Here is an 18,626-nt window from a genome sequence, read left to right on the forward strand (position 1 = left end):
ACACAAAACAGAGAATTGCCCGTGAAGCAAAGGATCTTTGAATTGACATGTGAATATCTGAACAAATGTGGATAGACATCCTACCAATTCGCACATGCGAATATTCAAAACGACTAATATTACTGCAACTTACTAAGGTTAGTTAATTGACTACTGTAGAGAGATTCGGTTAATTGCAAGATGATACTTAAAAGTTGGGCTACTCTTGAAAAATGTGTCCCCACCGCCCCTCCCCCCACGACTTCTTTAAATGACGGCTACGCCCCTGCAGTCATGAGTGCAATAGCGTAAAAACACCAAGTTGTCCTGTGAGGAATAAAAGGAAACGCGTACTTGAAGAAACAGGAAACAGCGGTTCACGTTGTTGTTGTCTGACGTGCCTCTGTTGTTGTTGTTGTCTCTCCCTTCAGGTTGTGTCATATCACGCGTGTGTATGTGGGCACTTTCATTCCTACACGTTACACACACACACTGTCTCAATGCTGTCTGAGTGTCGTGTTCGTGTTGTCGTGTGTGGCTTACTTTTGGTTCTTACTCCTTTTTTTTTTTTCCCCCCCCCCCTACAATGTGTTTAGCGATGTGACTCCCCCCCCGCCCCACGGGCCTCAGCCTCGGGAAAAACACACAGCAACTCTGCAATACTTGCGCCTTCAAAACAAACAATTTATTCGTCCACAGAGTCGCAAAATTCAGCCCAGAAATTTGTATGGAAGAAATGTGCACACTCACAAGAACGTACAGTATAGAGACAAAAGTATCGGGAAAACTGGCAATTACAAATACAGCACTGTGCAAAAGTCTCTACTAGGTTTCTTGTTTTGATGACTTGACCAAACAATACCAGTCCCAAAACAACTTGGGTGGTACATTTCTCAGTTTTGGGGCTGGCTTGATTGAAACCTAGGGGCGGCCGTGGGGTGGCCCAGCATAGTTTTTTTGGGGGGCAATGCCCCCCACTAGAACCACCACTGCACTAAAAACATACCACTTTTACCATAAACAATTTTGAATAATAAAATCACAGCTTAAGAGTGTGCAGGAAGTGAAAAAAAAAATACAAATTGACATCGTTGAACAACTTCCGCTTCATGACATTTCAGAACAAAACTGGAAGAATTTAGATCTAGTCCATCTCTCGATTGCTTAACTAATCGATTGAGAGGTGTGTCCAAAGATTTTTGTCCATATAATGTATGATCGATCAGTCTATCCAAGTTCATCATGTTGTTCAAAAGTGCAATTTTCCAAGGCCCAAGGTCGCTGGGGTAAAGGGGAGACATTTAAGGTCAAAGGGGATAGTACTTCTGGAAACGACGTCACGCTGACAACAAGCTAAATGCACTGAATGCAAGACCTCAGCTTTGTGCTTTATGACCTTCATCAATCAGGTTCCCGCTGTCATCATCATCATCATGTAGAAGACGGAACATGGTGTCGCTGGCGCTTAATGCTTCAGAAATACTATTCCCAAGACCGTGCGGCCGAGCTTTCAGTGCCAAGTGTAGCCCAAAGCTTCATAACTCTTTGCTTCCTATACTGCCAAGTTGAAAGAAATGCAATGAAATACAGCTGGAAGCTACCCTTGGTAACTCAAAGACTTTGCACATACAGTCCAAGATTAGAAACACAGACATGTAGAGAAAGAAAAAGAAAAAGAAAAAACAAGTGGCTACAAGGTAAGCAGTAGGTCTCAGACAATGCTACACTTTTGAATGATTCTCATGTAAAACAATAAAATAAGCGCAAATAAATCCCTCTTTAAAGCAAATCAGGATTCAATAACAACAAATTCGATAATCATCCCCGATTGGAAACATTATTTGTCTTCGTGGAGTTAATAATATTTTTTTAAAAAAAAAAGTACAGTACAGTGAACCCTTGCTAACAGCGGAGTCAGATTAACGGACTTCCTGTGTTTGCTACACTAACGAGGATGACTACTGTTTGATGACATGATTGTTTGAAGCTGAACTTTTCAAATCATATCAAATGAGGCTTCAAGCTGTGAAATGACACTCCTAATTGAAGTTCGCTGTCAAACTAAATGAAAATCACATGTGTTTTTAAAACAACCACATAACGTTGCCTTAAAGTCCGCTAGCTTAATGCTAACACATAACGGGAAACGCATTTGACGAGGTAACGAATAGCATCCATGTGGCGGCGTTAGAATGCTTGAAGCAACACCTTTGAACACAAATGGTACAGCAACGCATGTAGACAGAGAATATAAAAATACTCACAGGCATATATTCTTTATCCTCTGCGAAAAACAACTACTATTACTGCATCTTAGTCACTTTCAGTAGTTGTGAAATGCTTCTTGGTTTGTGTCTGCATGACTGTTATGCTGCCCCCCAGTGGCCAATTTGCACACACTAGAAGGAGCCGCAATGAATTAATCATGACATAACTCTTTGCATTCTAGTTAATGAAGTTATTACTGTATGTGTTGGTTAGTTTTTGTTGGTGAGGTTGGAACGGATTAATGACATTCCTATCCATTTCAATGAGGAAAGATTATTTGAAATATAATTGCTTTGAGTTACGAGCAATTCGACTCGTATCTCATAGGTCCCCCACCCCCAAAAAAATCTGTGCATTGTTGAAATGGCAAATGCAGGGGTTCACTGTAAACGCAACAGAAATACAGTCAAAAAAATTCTACAAGCAATCGTCCTGTTTTTAAAAAGGGATTTCAAGTTCTTCTTGTTTGTTGCAGGTATGATTTCTTCTCCTAGATAAACGCTTAAGGTGTCTTTGCCAAGTTTTTATTTTTTATAAGCTTTACATGTTCCTTCAATTTTGATTGTAGGCCATCTGGAAATTGTGATTTCAATGCAAAACGTGCATGGCTAACTTTATATGGTCATACGGTTGCTATTGAAACCTTCTCCAACAAGAACCTCCATTTTGTTAATTCTCTCCGTTTGGTATTTTGTTTCTCTCTGCTTCTTTATTTGTGTACAAGTTGTGTGTCATTTGAGTTACTGTTTTTGTATTTTTTTCTCTTTGATTCCTTTCTCTTTTTTTTGTGTTTCTTGTATGGTGTTTCATTTTGTAGTATTTTTTTGTTTGTTTCGTGTAGATTTGATAGGACTATAGATTTGATAAGTTATATATATTTTGATTTTTGGTGTCATTTCCTGTCTGGTCGAACTCTTGGGTTTTGTGCTGCACAGTTTTGTTGACTCTGTGTTCTTATTTGAGTTTTAACAGCACTTTTCAAAATGAAATCACACAAATATAGCAGAAAAAAGAAACACTTTAGGACTTTTTGCCAACAAATTCAGATTCATCGTGTATATGACTTCTTTTTTTTTTTTTTAAGAATACCACATTTATATTTTTTATATCACAATCTATTTTTAATAGTTAGCCAGCAAAACTACATATCTCATGTACTACTGATAAGTTTTTACGTTGTTGTCTTCAAGACACCCGTTGTTATTGGTCTCTGTAGTCATGTTAAATGATTAATTAACAGCCAGTTTCTATAATGGGTCACTTTAACAGTCTCCAACCAAATGCGGTATTTTATTATTTAATTTTTTTTAGTGTAAATGATACATATTTCAAAGTGATAACACTTGTCTCCATTGTCATATCACCTCATCATGATATGCTGCAAATATGACTTTTTCTGAGCCAGAGTTAGTTAATCACAACAATAATCAGCAATATGCTTGCTAAGGTGGAGGAAAACCTCCTGACCTTCAATCTGTCTGTGACCCAACACAACAATTCCGTGATAATGTTCCGTTTTGATTGACACTGTCGCAATAATTGAAATTTGATAGATATTTTAATACATGCTCAGTTCTGAGACTGTAGTACCCAGCGGTGTAATAATTAAGCAACATAATGGTAAGCAATACATCTGTTCATGCAAATAAACAACTCTGATTGGTATTGTTAGCATAGAAGCTAACAGGCCTATTGTGACAAAGTAAGAAGTAGAAAGCACAGATATCTGTTTTAAGATGGAGGGAGTAAAAGTAACGAGTCAGCAGAAAAAAACAAGACACAAAGTAAAGCACACATACCTAAAGTACAACAAAGAAATAGTTGTACTTTACTTCCCACCACTGCAAACCAGCCTACATCACAAATTTAAAGCTGGTATTTAAATACATTTGGTCCACTTTTAATCAAATACTACAACTCATCCAGCCACTGTAACCACATTTGATGACTTCAAATATGACCGTTACGGCTGTGTCAACAACTGAAACGTGCTTTGTCAGCAGAATATTGAATTACACACAAGGTGTGCCTCATAAAGTGGTCGCACTTCCTGCCGCGGATTGCGCCCTACGATCGCGATTGTGGTCACGAGCAGATCGATCGGCTTGATTACGGGTAACAGGAGTCGCACCGTCTTTAACATGCAACCGATCCCGTGTCAGAATGATACGGTGTGCATAATATAAAAAAAATCTGTAACACTAATAACCTGTAGAATGCAATTGAGCGAATGAACGTGCCGCTGTTGAAGGAACCGCGTATCATTTCTTTCCGAACTACTCGATTATTGTTCATTTTTCTTTGAGAGTCTGGTCAGACGATTTGCAGTGTTTTCCTCTCTTCTGTTCCTCTTCGTGCTTCGCTCTCCATCAGCTTCACCTTCCGCGATTAACGCTCATTCTTCCATTCCATCTCCAGGCCGCCACTGCAGTGCGAGTGTATCTTAAAGTCTGACTGTCGGTAGGTACCCGCACTCCTCTTCTTAGCATAAAGTGCCGTGTGACTGTGGCTTGGGCCTTATGCGACAATGTCCACAGAGTTGTTTTTTTTTTTTTTTTTTAAAGTAAATGCACTCGTTACCACGGCGATGAGTTGACTGTGACAGACTGTAGTGGCTGAGCTACACGATGAGCATATATAATGTACATACATAAAAACACGAAAAGGGCCAGTTTGTAGTCCTAATTTAAACTGGCATTAATCAACAATCCAATACTGTATCTTTTGGAAATATTTATGTATGTATTTATGAAAATACTCACAACATCATTCATTCATGTAATTCATCTTCACACACATGACTGCTCATTGGATCACACTTGACAAGTGTTTCTGATTCAACGTAATATTTGGGACAAGTAGAGAAGAAAACAACTCCTCAGATCAAACCTGAGCAAAAATATTTTGTAAAAGAAGATTTTTCTCTCATCATATAATTCGAGATGTAGGCGTACCTAATGAGGTGTCCGGTGACTGTACATTATATATCTTTGGGATTTATGTGTTTTTGAACTTGGGTATTATTCCACCCTTTTAAAGAAGATAAATACACAAGACATTCACCTATCATTCAAAGTTAGTATTTCAACTTAAAAGTATTCAAACTCACAAATAGGACATGGCTGACAAGCTCGCAACTGTTTTAGAGTGAACTGCATATTGTATTTTTTAACAACCAAGGCATGAACAAGTATTTTTCTATTTTTCCTGAAAGAAGCAATAAACCGTCTTTGAAATGACATAAACATTTTAACCAGCTGCGCGCACAGAAAAAAAAAGATTGCATTGACTAGAAAAGTCTGTGAGGTGTTTTATATGAACGTGTACACTTTTGTCGCGACTTTTGGGCGCCATGCGATTCCAAAAATCTCCCTGAAACAGCTTTTATTTATTTATTTAGAAAAGTTCTGCCCTAGAAAAAATAGAAAAAATCATCAATTGCTTTACTGAGTTGCCATTCGGCTAATGTGTTCAAGCGAGTCAGTCAAAAAAGAAAGGGGGAAACAAAAGGAAAAGAAAGGACTTTCTTATATATATATATATGGTTGGATCAAGCAAAGCGTCACTCAAGCACTGCAGCACTGTTTTGTTTTGGTCTTCTATTGGCACTTTTTTTTTTTGAATCCAAAATGAAAAATGCGTAGTAAAAATGCGCAGTCTGCCAACTCCACATCTGCATGCTCTCCTACACAATAAATCCACAGCGGGAAGGGACACAAGACAGAATTTTGTCAGTAAGTCAACAATTGTGTGTCATTTCCCACTGTGGAAAAAAAAAAGAATCCATGTAACAGGATCTCGTGGGCACAGAAACTTAAAAAACTTTTTTTTTTAAAATATTATTTTATTTTTTGTTATAGTTGACCATAGGAAGTTTACAATATCCAAAAGCTTCATTTTGTAGTGAGTGATAAAAGGTTAGACATGGTTTTCTTGTCGGCGTTTTGTAATCTGAGGCCACGTATACATGGGTATTTAAAAAAGAAAAATCATATTTATTATTGTAAGCCGCTGTAACGTTATTCACAGTTTGAACATTAACACTGCGCTTAAATAGAAAGACAAAATTGTATTAAAATAATGTTTCAGTCAAAACGTATGACACATAAATTAAAAATTGCTCTTGAATAAATGTTTAAAAGTTAAATACAACTGAACTGCACTTAAAAAAAAAGTTAAAGTATTGACCTCGAAGCTTCATGTGGTCAACTCCTATTGCATCATTTATGGGAATTATTTTCAACTTTCTGGGATTATTTTCTACTGTCTGGGCTCAGCGTTGTATAGAGCACTTGTACATAACACATGCAATGCAACGATGAGTGCTTTATTCAATGGGTCGTATGCTGCAAGCTAGTCGATCGAAATCGTATGCTTTTCTGTTTTGAAAAAAAAAAGACATATCATAACTCGCATTTTCTTGTTTTGTCCTGTCTGTCTTGTCTGTGTCTGTCTGTCCTTTTTTTATGTCATTATGATTTAATGACATTTTGAATGGACTGTCTTCCTTTCGCTGACATGCTTCTTTTTTCAAAATGTTCTTTTCATGTTGAAATCTTGTATCGAAACTACCGACTATGGGAAAATAATGTTCTCCAAACACACTTGATGATGACATCCATTTTGTTTGTGTTAAAACATAACGTCGTAAACCAATGTCATACCGTAGCTACAAGCTACGAGAAATCTCGCAGTCTCACGAACGTAACGGGGTTGTCCGGCTCGTCTCTTCGGCTCGCTCCCATCACGAGCCCACCTTTCGAAAGCTACGAGGCACCGGGCCCGTTGCGCCGGTGCCGTTCCCCCATCCCCTCCATTTTGTAGCGGGGAGGCTGCACGAGAGGCTCGTCGGGCCCGACTCGCGTTCAAAATCGCAGGTCGCACGGTCAAAACAGAATAGCAATAAGATGACGTGAACTTGAATGTAGACGGAATGACCTCTTGTCTTGTGACGCTAATGGTTTATGATGCAAGTGTCAGGTTAGCAAATAGGGTTTAAAAAAAAAAAGTAAATAAATAAAGCTTTCAGGATAATTATTAGATTAAATGTAAACACAGTGCTTAGCATATGGAATTGTATCACAGCCTAAAAAAAATTATTAAAATGTATTGTTGACTGTCATCTGATGTGTTATGGAACAAGCAGATCATAACAGAGGACAGCCGTGGCACATTAACACAATACATAACATAACATAACATAACATAACATAACATAACATAACATAACATAACATAACATAACATAACATAACATAACACCAGTGATTCCCAACCTATTATTGAGCCAATGCGCATATTTTACATGAAAAAAAAAATATCTCACTGTACACCACCAATCAAAAATGTAATCTGTGAATACACAGATTATTTTGCTTTGGATATTAAAAAAAAGTCTACACACCCCTATTCAGATGCCATTTTTTTTTGTGATATACAGTAAAAAAATAAAATAAAAAATAAGACCAAGCTAAATCATTTCAAAGCGTGATACACCAGTAATGTGACATATAATCTGTACAACTGATTTAAATAATAATAAATAAAAATATTTTCAAGAATAGAAGAAAAACTAAATAACAGAGATGTGGTTGCAAAAGTGTGCACACCCACGTATACCTGGGACGTTTTCAGAATGAACCAATCACATTCAAACTCATGTTAAGTGGGAGCTAGCACACACATGCCACCATTTAAAGTGCCTCTGACCAAACCCAAACCAATTTCAGATGTTCTAGTAGGCTTTTCCTGACACTGGTTTGCTTTCTAGCAAAAGCCTGAAGATTTTGTGCGCGCGCTGACTGTTCGAACTGTTCAGAATTCCCATCACCTCGTGTAAGGCCACAGTTCAAGCCCAAGAAAAGAAAAGCAGTCCGAAAGTGAAAAGTAAAATGATTTCCCCCACCACCATGTTTCACTGTAGAATGGTATTCTTTTGATGACAAGTAGTCTTTTGTTTGCGCCAAAAATACCTTTTGGAAATAGATCTAAAAAATCCAACAATGGTTTCATCACACCATTAAATATTTAGAAATGATTTGTCTCTGTCTCTTGTCTTTTTTTTATATCACAAAAAGCTGGCACTTGAACAGGAGTGTATAGATGTTTTATATTCACCGTATCCTCTGCCGTCTCGTGGAAGAGCATTTAATTGTTTTACCTGTCAGGATATGTTGATAGAATAGATAGTTGAGTAAACAGTATTTGTGTAATTCTTGGACCCATTAAGTGAAAATGTGGTTGGGAATCACAGACACACACATACATACACATCAATTGAATAAAACCCAACAAAAAATTCTAACAATATTTAAAAAATGTAAAACAATTCCCAGGAATAATAGAAATAATTTTAATTGAAAATAGTACAACTTAGGTAATTAATTAAACAGGTTCTTTTGAGAATTTTGTCTGAAATTGTACAAAAGCCGTGCATCAAATTGAGGCCAAACTGGACTTTACTAACTTTTTGTGTAACAAATCCTACTAAATTCCGGTACTGACTGAAATATTTGACGTTCTGACTAAACAAGTGAGCCAAGCAAATGAAATATGACATTAATCTCGTAGAAAGAAAGTGCAATAATGAAACATTATTTATTAATCACATTTTATAATAAATATATTAATGCATTCAGGTTTATTTACCGTCAAATCATTGACTCCTTTACATATGCAAGAAAACGTGCAATATTCTTTTATGCTGGAGAACAAACTTTGCACATGCATTTGTAAATATGTCATATTTCCACATAAAAAAAAAAAGATGCACAGATTTACAAATCAGTGTTATGAGTACAAGAAAATGAGCCAATTGTCTGTTTTTATGTCTTCTCTTTAAGGTCTTTTTGTTGTTGTGGGTACATTTAAAAAGTTTTATTTACTTTTCAAACATCTTATTTTTGACTTCAGGTCTTAGACGACACTTGCATTTTCGTTTCGAGTGACACGTGATGATTGCTTATTTCATCCTGACAAAAAAGAAAACCCAACTCATTGTGCTTCCGAAATAAACGTTGAGACTTTGCCATCTAGAATGCTTCTAAATAATGCATGTCTGGCTTTGTAAGATTACTGGAGGATTGTGCATATGTGCAGGTTTTTAGTTGCGTTTACAATCACAGTAAATTTAAAAAAAGAAAGAAAGAAAGAAAGAACTCAATTGTGCTGGTTGGTGCAGTTCAATCATGATCTGCTCCTTGATGTAACGCACACTAAAAGGGAGGGAATTCCGGGGAAATAAGTTTTCAATTTGATTTAAGTTGGAGGAAAGAACAACAATGTACTCTGCTAATGGGCACTGTGGCTCCATGCTTCAATGCCCTTGTTAGTCTGCTACATAATACTTGCTTGCTCTCAGTTCATACAAGCCTCTGTAAACACTCAAGCACAAACACTCCTTTTTCCACAATGTGGATGTGACAATGGTGTTCCTTCTTTTTTTTTTTTTTTTGGGGGGGGGGGGGGAATGTCTGTTTTGCAGTCAAAAAGAAATGTGTCTGTGAATATCGATACTGTATTTGCTGACATTAGCATTATCTTGAATTGTGTTGGGAATGTAGTGAAACGTGGCTATGAGACAAAGTTTGAAGACGCACAACAGATAGATGTAAGTGCCTCTATGAGGCCCCTTGAGGCTCTGATGTCAGTTTAGGAGTTTGTACTCATTAGCTAGATTTAACTAGCTAAATTGTATGTACTGTACTTTCAAAGCAATGCTTCACACACCGGTAGGTAGTATTTATCATGTACATGTCTGTATCTACACATGTGGTTACATTAAAGTCATATGAAATATAATAGATTGTCTGTGTTGGACAATTAGCTTCATACATTTTTAAATTAAGTTCTAGGACATTGTGCAAAAATTGTGTTTAAACTGGACTATTTTATTGTACTTCTCAATGAGCCTGTGTGAATGTTCCTAGTGAGAATAAACAAGGATGGAGCCTGCTATCAATACTCCATAAATATGGCTGACTTGCTCCAGCCAAAAAGCTGTATCTCTACTTTTGTGTTTTTTTTTCCATTAATTACAACATGGAAAATCTATGCTGCTTGTTTGGATAAAGATATATGTACTATGTAGACATTCTGAACAGGCAAAAATGTGCTTTACTATTTATTTATGTATGTAAAACAGTAAATTAGAAAATTCCTGGCTAACAATAATAATGATATTTTAGCTAACGCTTGTACATACTGGTGTAATAACCATTCCAGAAACATACATTTTTTTGGGGTATTTAATGCTGTTTATTTATAGCAGCTGTGGCTTGAACCTGACATTTAATGCATTTGTTAAGCACTCTAAATCTTAAACATGTTGTCATGACCGCATTCCTGTGGTGTGTTTGGGGGGGAAAGCAAGATGATAGTTATCATTTAGAATTATATATATTTTTTATCATCAAATTGTGTATTGAGAAGGCCAGTTTGACCAATATCTGCTGAAATAAAACAGGTCACATTGCTTTGCAGACCGACCTCTAATTCATCTTCAAACTTAATCTTATAATGTCTAATAATAAATGACTCATACCGTATATTATTTCCACAATGTGTGGCTGTAAATACTTTATTTGGCGAGGAACCACATTCAGTTTATTTTAGACATCTCCGACGCTATGAGAGCGTGGCCATCCAAGATTTTAATCAGTCAGCCAGCAAAAAAATGTATCAATGGCAGTGGGGGGAAAACAATTAAATATGACAATATTAAATAAACAGATTAAAAAAAATTCAAGTGAGATAAATATATTACAAGTAATGATATTTTAAAAACTTGGTTGTTACTCTCCATTGTGCAACGAGCTCGAATGTATTGTGTTATTTTGTTTGTTTTGTTGATAATGCAGCGTTTCCTTGAAGACAACGTTGGCAGAAGACGGGAAAGCCAAAAAGAAGAACAATAACAGCATTGTGTATATTTTATGCTTGTAAGAAAATAATGAAGTGGGACTTGTATGTTTTGTCTTCATGTTACAGAAGTATTGAATCTCCCTGTAAACAAAGCATGCTTGCTAGTACATCCAAGACCTGTATGCTACAAATTACAACGTTTTCCATGTACGATAGGTGCCCGTTTTTGCTAAATGCATCGCTTCAACAGGGCATTTGGTGGCATTTAATTTCACAAGATTTGTTGTTCTCCAACTAGGAATTCTTTGAATATGCCCACGAACGACGTCATGTTTGTTTGCGTGTGTCCATCTGTCAGAAAAACATGTTACATATCACCCGAATGGATATTTCTGCATTCATACACGCCCGCGCCCACCGACACACGCATTCCATGAAGGTTTTGTATTATAACATAATAGCTTCATTTATTGGCGTAGCTGACTGGGGAACATTGTGTTACAACAGATGTAATGTCACTGTTTGTGTTTTCTTGTGTAAGTGACAAAGCTTACGTTTGACTGTATGCTTGTAAGTTTGTTGTCGTACATTTCAAATTGTTGCACTTTATTCTGACAGTTAAAGGGCAGTGTACACAGGTAATGCTAATTACTTCCCTACTTGATCGAAATGCAAAAAAAAAAAAAAAAAAAAAAATGCAATTGGCAAAAATAACACCCAAAACAAAAATGCTTAAGTTCCACTGCTGGTTGGTTTATATTAGTTGAACACTCCTGTAAACCAACCTAAAATGTGTTCATATGAATATGTTTCACATTCCTGCTGTGCATTGATTGATTGTGAGCTGAGTGTGATTATTCATGGGTTTCTGTTCTTGTCTTCACAGTGTTAAGTTTCTAGCGTTGGCCTTCTCTCTGTAACGAGGAGTCATTAAGCGGTTAACGCATATTTGCGGCGGGAGCCACGTAGGCGGCGGGCGTGGCGTGGATGGACGTTTTACAGGAGATCTTTGGCGTGACACGAGAGAAAAAGAGAGCGGGGCCACACGTTTAATCATGAATTCTGGAAATTCACACGGTCAGCTCCTGCTCACGTCGTTACCAAAGTAGCCTCTCGGAACTCCGATGACCACATTTTTTTGACATCTATCTGACAGACCTTCTTTTTTTTTTTTTCACCCCCTCTTCTTTTTTCTCCCCCACCCATTTTGGGCCAATTGACTGAGCATTGCACTGACACACTTTGGGAGGAAGGAAAAAAAAAAAAAAAGGGACTCCCGATGGCACATTCCAGATCACTTTGAAAACATCACCTGTTCTGTGGCCCACTTTACCTGTTTCTGGAACAAAGAAACAAACAAACAAAAAACTACTTGTCTTCACAAGGGACTGAATGAACAATGTAGCATCTCTGCTAACACTGTAGCATTTGTTGGCTGGGAAACGACTTTACCTGACAGGAGAGCGAGGGATTTATGCAGTTTAGATGTCACGGCCCTCTCGAGATCCTTTCCAGTGAAGAAGTAAAACACCCTGACAGTACATGAGAGACATAGGTCTTAACCTTCAAGGAAAATTACGATCAAACGAATGACCCGCATAAAGATCAAGTTTAGCACTTGCATCTGAAACTTTGTCTTCCATTCACTTCTATAAAACACGTATATGAAGCGATCGTTTAAAAGCTACTACGACTAAATTAAACCCATGTAGCATATCCGCGTCCGACGTGGTTTGACCTTTAGTCTGCCGTGACATGACAAGACGTTTTCTCTCATGTACTGCAAAAAGGGGTGGGGGGGGGGGTTTGCGATCCTGCCGAATGACCTTCTGTGATGTCATCTAGATTAGCAGAAATTAGTCCATTTAGGGTTGAACTGCCACTTGCATTCGCTCCTCTTTTAAGTGAAGCACATTGAAGCAAAATTTAGAACGATCCAGGCTGGAGCGGAAAATAGACTCAAGGAGACGTGAGCTCGAGATGACTCTTGTCGTCTTGGGTCCAATAACAAGATTGCTTGAATTCTAATGAAAAGGAGAATGGACAGCAACCCCATGTCCCCTCCACTCCCTGTCCCCTGCCACAAGGACACTTTTTACACCCCATATAACTGCCCATTAGCAGGAAAGGATTAATTTGAAAGGGACCAATCAGATTAATAAACCCCCAACACACACACGCACACAAAGGCCTACACTGCCAACAAGGCACAAGGACCCCCAGATGAATACTGCCCAGAATCACTCTGTGGTACCTCTTGCTGCCAGCGGGCTACTTCACTGGTGGGTCGACGTCACAATGAGGACGGCCCGGCAGGCGGAGCCATCAACAAGCAGAAGCGGACCAAGCATAGAAGTTTACAAAAAAAAAAAAAAAAATGAAGAACAAATCTATATTTTGATAAAACAAATCTAGATATGGCATAGGAAGCTGGTCCAGGATGGAATGAGAGGAAGTGGAAGATAGCGCTGGGGGGGTGGGGGGGGGGGGGGGGGGGGGGTCAGATGCAAAAGAATCCTGGGGAAAAATTGGGTGGCGAACTGAAGTTGTGGAGAGACAGAGCAAAGACACACACGTGCATCTAAGTGAATGGATGGACCCCCGAGATCAACAAAGAAGGGGCGGGGAAGGGAAAAGATGATGCATTTTTGTAACTTTGTTTACCAGCATGACTACTTTGCATGACTGTCCTTTCTGCAAACCCTTAGTTGAAGACAAGGGTGCTAGAGATACAAAAACATATATATAAAATGAATTTTAAAAAAATGTTATATGCAATTCATGTTTAAAAAAAGATTCTAATGAAAGAGAAGATATATTTTGTTTTGAAAAGTAAAAAAAAAAAATGTGAATATTGAAACGTATGTTTGCAACGTACACCCTGAACTGTTTTTGTTGGATGAAATCTCTCTGCTTCTACTGCCCTACTTTCCTCATTCCAGGGTTTTGGCATCCATACTAAAATAGTTTGACTATTTTGAACACGGTATATTTTCCTAACATCTGTCATCATCCGAGACTTTGCCCACCGTTAGGTTGCGTGCAAAGTCGACCGTAGCAGCAGCAGCAGCAGCAGCTCGAAAACAGGAAAGCTCTCTGTACTTTGACTGCTTGAATAACATTCATAGTTTATTTATCTTTTTTTTTTTTTTTTTTTTTTTTTTTTTTGGCAATAATACGAGAGAAGTTGAGTCATGACTGTAGCAGTGCAAACTGGATGGAGTAGCTTTCGAGACTCGATGGGCTCGGTTCTGTTCTGCTTGGGCGAAAGATAAAGATTGTTGTGCGCGTGTATATATATATATATATATATATATATATATATAGTGGCAACCTTAAAGGTCAAACATAATCCGGGACGCCGGTCGACCTCCGATTTGTTCGCGGAATGACGAAACTTGACTTCGACCTTGTCGGGGTCACCGTTGGTCAACAGTTGCCATCATTATGTGGTCCCTATGTACAGTATTGTGGATTTTCACGGGTGGGTTTGGAACGTATCTCAAGTGATAAACGGGGGTTTCACTCAATAGGCAATTTTTTAAAGCAACATTAACACACACAATGCTTTAAATGTCAAGTCTGCTTGCTTATGTTTTGTCTGCTGTTTGCATATTTCTCTTCATGCCCCGTTGAGGTTGCACCATCTTTTTAAATGTTAGAAAAGGTACAAAAGCCGAAGAAAAAACTAAATGTGTCCCTCCTTTGATACAATTTGAAATTAACTCGAGTGGGGCAAGTTATATCTCGCGTGTCGTCACAATGTTTTTGTACTACTTTCGAAATATATTTTTCTGAACATTTTTATTGGTGTCCGAATTAAATGGCCTTTAAGGTTCCACTGTGTGTATATATAGAGTGTATTAATAATGAAATCAGATACCAGTTTAATCAAAACAGATATTAGGTGAGATTTCAGGTTTGCATGAAACCAAATGTCATTCCAAAGTTTGGTTTTAAGGACTCAGGTTGTGTTGATGACGTGTGTGGACGTACAGTAGGTGGTTAGCTCCTTTATTTCTAACATGATCAATTTTAGTAATGATGTGAACACCCCACAGTGATGTGTAGAGACAGAAAAAAAAACGCATGCATCAAGACTTGATCGTCTAAAAGCGGGAGAGGAGGGGGACAGAGTATTGACATAGCCTCTTAGCTGCCGTTGTTTGTCATTATCCTAAAAAAAACAAAAAAAACAAAAAAAACGATGACCACTGTGCTGTGTCGTAGAGCAGAAACGTCTTCCTCCCAGAGGCAAATGGCAACACGCAGTGTGTAAAGGTAGCTCGTCTTATTTTGTATCTTTTTTTTTTTTTTTGGGTTTGTTTTATAAGGCGGTCTTTGATGGTCTCGCATCATCATCCAGCATCCCAACCGACTTGTTACAGTCAAAATAGAGACCCAGAGCTTCCAAAAATGATGTCAGTCAAATGGCGTTTAGGTGAAGATAGGAGATCCCAGTGTCCACCAAGAGGTGATGGGGGTTAACTGATCGATTGATCCTTTGTTGTTTTCCAAGTAACCTCCACGGAGGCCCTGCTGGTTCGGGGCTCGGGTAGCTGAACGGCTTTTTTCTTTTGCATTCCCGAAATGTTGCAAATCGGAAGGCTCGCCAGTGTCCCAAGTAAACTTCAACAAGTCTACGCTGGTGTTTACAGGGTCTATCTCGTCTGGTTGCAACAGAAAGTGTCTGTTGGGTGTCCTGAAAAGTTCAAGTGTCCATTTATTTATTTTCCCAGTTTCCATCTTGAAAGGCAATTGTAGCTGCGGTGGTCGAAGACTGTGTCAGAGGTCAAAATGGTGCATGCAGAAACTCGTCACCCAGGTGTGTGTGTGTGTGTGTGTGTGTGTCTCAGGCCAAGAATTGTCTCTTTCTTATTTAATCATCACATTTGCTCACATTATGCTCAACGACAATGGCAGGTTCCAGAACAAAAAAAAAAAAAAAAAAAAAAGATGTCCTTCCATTTGTAGTGCACAATACCGCACAATGTAAGTCAACCTTTTGTTTTATAAATTCTAACCGAATGCGCTGTACAATTTTTTTCCTTCATGTATGATTGAAGTTTCAAATATGATAACATGTCGCCTTTGGGGTGTCATGTGCTCTCAAAAACACAATTCATGTTTTTGTTACGTGCCTGTTCGTATTTAAATGTTTCTGTTTTGTTTTTTTTCACTTGAAGACACTGTATGCAATCTGCACCAGGAATGCCACTGATTGACACTTACTGTAATGCTCTCTTGGGCGCAGATATTTGGGACTGTGTGTCTTGGCTTTATGAAAAAAAAAACAAAACATTATTTTGCATTATAGAGAGTCCAGAGAAATCTCATCAAAGATTTTTCTAACGATGTACATTATCAGACATCCGCACATGGAATATTGCAGACCGACGTCATGCATCCACACAAGATTTCCAAAGATAAAAGATGTTCTGTTCATTGTTAAGTAGTTCAAACTGGACTGAGAGTCACTGCACTGCGCTGCGGACTTAAGAGGGAGAGAATTAGGAAGACGAGGTGGTCACTGGGGTATCCGGATTTTATTTTTGAAATGTCGTAACACATCGAGAACTGTATAAAGTATATTTCAACGGAATGTTCATGATCTATCTTTTTATATTTTGAAGAGAGAGAACAAAAAATAGAAACATATCAATAAAAGTGTCATAATTTCACATATTTCTACAACTGAGACTTAAAAATGTATGAATGTCAATACGAACTAATGTGAATCCAATCTCCATAGCAGCTTGACTGAATTAAGTGGTTATAAGTCATGAGATGCTTTTCTTTTTTTCCAGAGACGTTGAAAATTGCTTCGAATCATTGAGATGAACTTCAATAAATGGGGAAAATTTGATGACCTTTGTGTTAGTTTGTTTGTGACCTTCACCAGAATTTAGTGGGATACAAAACTGACACTCACAAATGAATGATTATGAAGCTTTAGCCCCCTAACCACGGAAATGTTGCATTTATCTGTCATATCAGCCATCTATATGGAACATTTCAGACACTTTTTGTGGAATATGTTGTATCACTGGCGCAGTGACCCTTAAAATTGCGGCCAAAGCCATGAATTACTAATAATTGAGAGCTTAAACTTCCAACTAAATTCTCAGGAGAGGACATTCTGCGACACGTGTGAGCGTGCTGACAGTGAGAGTTCCAGTCGGGTACACGATCCCGCCGCACGGTGATGGATGTAATCCGACTTGAAGTGAGAACACAATGAGAAAGTGAAAGATGACACATTCAATTGGAAGTTCAAGGATATGGCCTGATGTATTGGGATGACATATATTTCCAACAAGCTTCTACTGTATCTTGGCCCGGCCTCCTGTTTTAGCCAGAATACACATTTGAGCCTTTTAGCGCCTGAAAACTGAAGACATGTCACATGATGCTGGGCTGTGATTTGACTGCAACTGTGTCGCGACACTTGAGAACGATGAAGTTCAGCAAGTGATGTCATGAAGACCGGAGGCCAGCTATATATGATGGAGCCATCCCAACCTAACATTTTGAAATTGATACGAAATAGTTGGCAACATACACAGGGTCTTTACATATTGACTGTAGGGCTAGAAACGCATATATAGTGGATATAATAAAAAGCCATACCGCTGTTTAAATTTCAGGTTTTTGTGATGTAAGAATCATTTCAAAATGTTTGCCACAATTAATGTAATCCATAACCTCTTTTTGAGAGGATAGATAAAAATAAAAAAACTGAAATAATGGGGTTGCACAAGTGTGCACACCCTCATAACTGGGATGTGGCTGTGTTCGGAATTAACCAGTCAGATTGAAACTCAGGATAAATGGGAGGAAACATACACCTGCAACCATAAAGTGCCTGTGATTAACCCTACCCAAAATTTCAGGTGGGCTTTCCTAACTTTTTTTTTTGCTTTCTAGCAGAGGCCTAAAGGTTTGGTGCTAACGCAAATTTGAACGTTACATAACTCCATCCACCTTGTCACAGGCCCCACTTCCAACTGAGTCAAAACTTCCCAAAAGCATAATGCTGCCACCGCCATGTTTCACTGAAGGTATGATGTTTGGTTTTTTGTTTCCCCCCCACATGTATTTGGAAGATTTTGTCATGGTCTCATGAAGAAAAGGTCAGAAAAAGCACAGCATTGTGGTCTGATGAGTCATATGTCTTCATCATGGGTATTAATCTATGATATACAGTATGAAATCACAATAGCTCCTGATTGCTTTTCATTGGCTTAAACGTTACATCCCTCAGAGCCATTTTAGACACACAGATGCACCTTCTGCCCTCATAGGGTGGTCATTACAAGTATTTATTACAGTGTAAGCACATTCATTTATGCGTGTGGATGTGGACGATAAAATGTAACAGCCCATTTTCCCATGTTTCCCCCCCCCCCCCCCCACTCTGACTAAATGCAGCAGTTGTTGGCAGAACCTCAACCCCCCTCTTCTTTTGGTCCCAATCTCTATCTCCCTCTAGTGGTCATAAATTCTCTGCCGTGATG

General features: G+C 38.3%; 1 protein-coding gene across 3 annotated transcripts in view; it reads left to right on the forward strand.

The window, feature by feature from the left end:
- Positions 1-13,609, forward strand: part of kcnc3b (potassium voltage-gated channel, Shaw-related subfamily, member 3b) — a 45,981-nt gene extending 32,372 nt beyond the window's left edge. For all 3 annotated transcript variants that reach the window (XM_061706382.1, XM_061706385.1, XM_061706384.1), the window contains one exon: positions 11,996-13,609. Coding sequence is in view for 1 of the 3 variants with exons in the window: in XM_061706385.1 (XP_061562369.1) it covers positions 11,996-12,009 (14 nt within the window). In the remaining 2 variants the exon portion in view is untranslated. The remainder of the gene's footprint in view (positions 1-11,995) is intronic.
- Positions 13,610-18,626: the final 5,017 nt, after the last annotated feature.

Source organism: Phycodurus eques, chromosome 19 (assembly GCF_024500275.1).
Source record: "Phycodurus eques isolate BA_2022a chromosome 19, UOR_Pequ_1.1, whole genome shotgun sequence".
Lineage (NCBI taxonomy): Eukaryota > Metazoa > Chordata > Actinopteri > Syngnathiformes > Syngnathidae > Phycodurus > Phycodurus eques.